Genomic DNA, 5,731 nt, shown 5'->3' with positions numbered 1-5,731 from the left:
TCAATTCAGTAGCCAGCAAAAGAAAGAATAACAATTACATTCAAGTGAAACAGGTTTATAACATGCACGTGTATAATACATTCAAAAGTCATTTCAAAATCAGCATTATGTAAAAAAATATTTATTGGTTGAGACTAATGACCGAAATTCTTACCAATGTCTAACGTGGTTCAATATTTTTATTTTTATTCCTGCTGATTGAAACGTGGATTTGATACATGTCCTCTCTCTCCTCTCTGAACTTGGCTGGTGATCGATCGGCGACCTACTTCCTTTCCAGGAGCGACACCTTGTGGCCGACCTCCATGTTACTCCTGGGCTATGAGGGGCAGCAATTCACAAATGTGCCAAAGGTCAAGATTACAAAACGTGAACACATTTAACCCGGAAAACTTTTTTTAAGAGAAATCACACTCAAAGCGAAAAGCAAACGGGGAAAAAAAATATTAATCTCAATGATGACATTGAGCCCGGTTCTTTACCATTATATATTCCTCTTAAAAGCTTATCAAAACCTCGTGTGGGTCTACAATGGCTGTTATCCGACACATGGCTATAAATAGACTATCCCCTGCTTCCCAGAATACAATGCAATATCATATTACAACCATAGATCTTATTCAACACGGCAGGGCCGTATACGGGGGCATGTGGCAGGGATCTCTTCCACCGCAGAGCTACGGGGGGAGCTGAGAGTGGAATGGGTAACACCGCTGCCCTAATGTCCCTCCTTACCGGACAGACCCAGTATGGGGCACTGGGCTGGAACGTGGAGTGGAGGCAAAACCGAGGTCCTCTTGATAATGACATAATAACATACTATAATTTATGAAAGAAGCAGAACTATTGGGTCACCGAACACAGAGGTCGCTCCGAGGTGGACCACCCACACACACACTCGAGTCGAGTCGACGTGGCACAACGCACGGGGAAACTTTGAATCACTTTTCATGTTAAGATTTGAAACACTTAAAACACATTCAACGGCAGACTATGCCTACATCGTTTGCTGTTTCGATTACCTAATCATCAGCTAAATATATTTTTAGGGGAAAACAATTGTTGCGCTTTTAGAATAATTGCTATACCCAAGCCTCTATATAATCAATGCACATGTCTTTGAAGCTAACCTAATATTATTACAATAAAAATGTTTTAAATTTCAGAAGTAACTTATAATGAGCTTCGGTATAACTTACGTTGTGAAACAAAAGCGACCGTCCAGTTGGCTGAACTAGAGGAGATGGAAAGAAGAGGAGAGAGTGGTACTCGATCTTTCAATCCAAGTTGCCAGGTTAGGGCGACATCCTCCGCTCTAAAGGCTGTATCATCCCGTGCAGTCAGATCGATACAAAAGCATCTCTCAAATGAATGCATTTCCGAATTAATTCTCAACAATCATTTAATTCACATTAACTCTTTCTTTAGTGATCGAAGTGGATTAATTAAGTAGGTATATCCCTGTCCAGACATGAACAGTTCAATTTATTTATAACACGTTTACAAACTGTGCATTCAAATTAAGCTAAATTACAAAAATGTTAATAGATGCGTTAAGAGAAAACCTAAATTAGAAAAAAAAAAAAGCATTGTTGAATAAAACGAACGCGTGGCCTTTTAGGTAAATTAGAATACGTATATCTTATGGATCTGGCAACCTGATGTCTTCCGAGTCACGTGGTAGAAATGGCGGATGAAGTCGAACCTGTGAGTGTTTGCACGTTTACACACTTTATATCGCAAACATTTTACCGCATATTGTCAATTAATATTTCTCAATTAACCTACTCTCAATGGGAACTAAATTGAGGCACACTGATCGGTTGGACTATTTCCCATTGGTAGTCTTCTGAGGCGAATAACAGGACTTACTCAGTTAGCATCAAGTAGCAACCGATGTAGCATGTAGTAGTGACACCAATCGTGGTTCGTTTTGTTGTGGTCCATCTTATAAGCATTATGCAAAGGCAAACTATCAATGTTAATAACTTGTCTAAATGCATGTATACCGCGCCAAGCATTAGGGAGAGGGGGACTATACCGCGCCAAGCATTAGGGAGAGGGGGACTAGTATATATTTTTTTTAGGCTGCTGCTTTGTGTAATTTGTTACTAGCGCTGTGGTTGTTGTCCGTTTCCCTGTAATAGTAGTGTTCTTCTGGTTCCACCGAGCACAGCATGTGTACACACAATACACATTATGTGGTCACATACTCCTCCGCGGTCGGCTAGGGACCGAACTATACTTTTGTTGAACCACTTACAATGCCGAGGACGCATGCACGTTCAAACTATTCGATATTGGAAGGTGGTTACAAAAAACATTTTCTTTGCCAGCCATCCTCCGTGTTAACAGTGACCACATGAGGCACGTAGCTAGTTTCCACCGCAAAATTCAACTTAAAAACTCGTTATTTGTTATATACTGGCTGAATTTAATCCCATACACTATGCTATTGACTGACTAATACAAGAGCATCCTTTCTATTCTATAATGAATGTACTTATTTTTTAATTTAAACCGTGTGTGTGTGTGTGTGTGTGTGTGTGTGTGTGTGTGTGTGTGTGTGTGTGTGTGTGTGTGTGTGTGTGTGTGTGTGTGTGTGTGTGTGTGTGTGTCACAGCAACAGACCACCAACACGGTGGAGGAGCCCCTGGATCTGATCAGGCTCAGTCTGGACGAGAGGATCTACGTCAAGATGAGGAACGATCGGGAGCTCCGCGGCAGACTGCATGTGAGCATGCACAAATATTCACTTTGTTATCGTCCAAATGTTTACTCATTAATCCATTGAAAAGCTTAGATCAAGTCCGAAAGAACAAGCCCCCCCTGTGCATTTTCTGTGAACAAAATAAGGTTTAAATTTACAATGTTATATACATTCATACTTTCACACCCAGTTGCTAACTCCACACCCAAATTCCCTGTCCACGAGTCCTATCCAAACCGGCCCTAGTGTGGTCTAGGCCTGAGCTCCCACTATCCCAGCTCAAGTGTGAATGTGTTTTTGTGTTCCAGGCATACGACCAGCACCTGAACATGATCCTGGGGGCTGTGGAGGAGACGGTGACAACGGTGGAGATCGACGAGGAGACGTACGAGGAGCTGTACAAGGTACTAGTCCTGGTTGAGTCCTGGTGAGGGACGTAAAAGGGCTGTACAAAGGACATACAAGACACAGAAACGTATAGTCTTCCAAGAGGGGTTGGTTGGATGGATGGGGCAAGTGTGGTTTACTATTTATCCTGCCTTATGGGCCCCAATTCTACATTTAGTACATTTTTATTTTTACATTTAGGGCAATTAGCAGACGATTCTATCCAAATCAACTTGCAATAAGTACATTTGTCAGAAGAAAGAGAAACAATACATTGCTGTCGGTACAGTAAGGACGTTCATAGAACTAAGTGCAGTCACTAACAACTGTTAGTTTTACATTTCCTGTATACAACAAAGATAGCAAGGTTAAGATGCTACAAAATGCTAAGTACCATTTTAAAGTGCAAGGATGTACAATATGCATTCAGTGCCAGGACGTGGAACATGCAATAAGTGCTTAAGAGGGGTGTGGGGGGGATGCCTCATGCTATGAGGCATCACAAGCTATAAAAAGTGGGAGAGTCCACTCAGATGTATGATTAATGGATATATCAATCTACTGTCCACTGGGATGGTTGGTAGGTTTAGTAGCCCTCTAAAAGCAGTTCCTTCTGAAATGTCCCCCAAGTGTAAGGGAGTTATTACATTGATTTATGTCGCACAATTCCCAGACAAAGGTTTCAGCATATTTACGATCGTAAAGGAAATAAAACGATAAAAACAATGTACTCCTGACTAACATGACCTAGGTTATTGATGTGGTTTTCCTTCTGCTCCCGTCTCCCTGCTGTAGTCCACCAAGAGGAACATCCCCATGTTGTTTGTCAGAGGAGACGGTGTGGTTCTTGTAGCTCCGCCCCTCAGGGTGGGCTAACAGCCACTTCCTGGTCACTCTGAACCAACGGGGGGGTAGTGACCTCGCTGACCTGACCAGTCGAAGACTGTCGAGGCAGGGTTATCTCTACCACGGGGGGAGGTAGAAAAACATGTCAACTTGGTTTTGTTGTGTTTTTTAATTTTTTAGGACAGTTTAAATCAATTCTTCCATTCTGAAGAATAGTTATTCTTGATGTGTTTTTTGTATTAGTCAGTCATGCCAAATCCTCCAGGTGGATTTGAGAGCAAAATAATTTGCAGTTTCTGCTGAGAAACATCTGTCACGATGAACCAAGCGGGGCGCGGAGCGATTTCTCACTTTTTAGTTATCCTCAGTTAGGCTTGATAAGCCTTTGTTAGCCTGTAGCAAACAATGTTAAGGGCTCAATTGCATGAGGGATTCCAATATTTACTTTGTTAACCAAAACCTACAATGAAGTGCATGATTTCTGGTTATTATTTTGGGAGTTATTTCAAGATTAAACAATTGAGTTGAGTAAAAATGTTTGAAACGTTTTTATGTTATGCTGTCCGTTTTCTGACTGTGCACTTGAGTAAACTTAAATGATTTTGAAAAAGAAGTGCTTGTTTCCAGTTTTTCCTTATCCTTCAAACCAAACTGACTTCCAAAGCCTGGTTACCTTGGTAGCATGTGAACAAATGTTTAAGGTGGCCGCTTTTTACTGCCAGGTGTGATGTTGATTAGCCCTTACAAGGCCTTTTTTTCTAAGTTGATGTGTATGATGGATGGATCAACCTACCAACCTACCCATAGAAGGCACCAACCTTAAATCTCCATCTGACCTCTGCTAGATCACCACTAGATGGCAATGTGAACCTTATATTTCAAGCAAGTTCAGCGCATACACCGTCTGGTTCAGAGTCAAGAGGCCGCTGCCTAAACCCATGTGGTTAATTTGACTGTTTTGCATGAAATTTAGTGTCGATTTCAGCCAGTGAAACCAACCAACAGACTCTGATCCGGCTGATTCTGAGGCTCTAGCCCAGCATTAATAATGTACAAATTGTGGCACCGGACGTTTGTCACTAGTCAGCATTGTGCTTAGATGTAAGGCAACTTGCATATAACAATAGGCTCGGTGCAGCTACATATGTAGGACTAATTCCTTACATGTCTTAATATGTTGTGTCTTATTTCAGCAACCCGATTATACACCGCATGGCAGGTGTCGCTCAAACGTTTCTCTCAGCCTTGCGATAAACATGGGTTGTATTTCACACCTCTGCCATGCACTTGTATTCCATACGAATGCAGCGAGCACGTGGTCTGGCCGGTCGACAGAAGAACCGCTCTCAGCCAATCACAAAGTTCCGGTGCTACTGCATTACGTCACATTTAATGCACACCTGTCACCCTCTTCTAGGAGATGTGAATATGAGGTCGTTCACACCTCCCTCTGAGACTCTGTTATCGCAGTGGATTCAGCTGTTCCAATTCCTCCAGTTGGGCAGCTCAGGGCTGCACCACAGTCGTGTTTTGCTGATCAGCTCCCAGTGTCCACCAGTAGAAGACTACATACGATTTACAATGATGCTTACGTGGGGTACTAATAGAAGCTTGGGAAAAAAAAAAAGATCTATAGGTGTGCTCCATAAGTTGGATGATGTATTGACAACTAAAAGCGTTGATCTTGAAGACCTTCCCATCGTCCTCTGGCGGCACCTGATGGCGTAAAAAAGCAATACGCCGCAACAAACAAGTGAATTGAAGAGTGAGTTTGTTAGCTCCAAAATT

General features: G+C 42.1%; 1 protein-coding gene across 1 annotated transcript; it reads left to right on the top strand.

The window, feature by feature from the left end:
- The first annotated feature begins 1,636 nt into the window (after positions 1 to 1,636).
- Positions 1,637 to 4,554, top strand: lsm3 (LSM3 homolog, U6 small nuclear RNA and mRNA degradation associated). Its single transcript, XM_056606698.1, has 4 exons — positions 1,637 to 1,707; positions 2,624 to 2,734; positions 3,019 to 3,114; positions 3,893 to 4,554. The coding sequence occupies exons 1-4, from the start codon at positions 1,687 to 1,689 to the stop codon at positions 3,971 to 3,973; spliced, it is 309 nt and encodes a 102-aa protein (XP_056462673.1). The 5' UTR covers positions 1,637 to 1,686; the 3' UTR covers positions 3,974 to 4,554.
- Positions 4,555 to 5,731: the final 1,177 nt, after the last annotated feature.

Source organism: Gadus chalcogrammus, chromosome 13 (assembly GCF_026213295.1).
Source record: "Gadus chalcogrammus isolate NIFS_2021 chromosome 13, NIFS_Gcha_1.0, whole genome shotgun sequence".
Taxonomy (NCBI): Eukaryota; Metazoa; Chordata; class Actinopteri; order Gadiformes; family Gadidae; genus Gadus; species Gadus chalcogrammus.
Note: the sequence above shows the minus strand (reverse complement) of the source record. Positions and strands in the feature narration are given on the sequence as shown.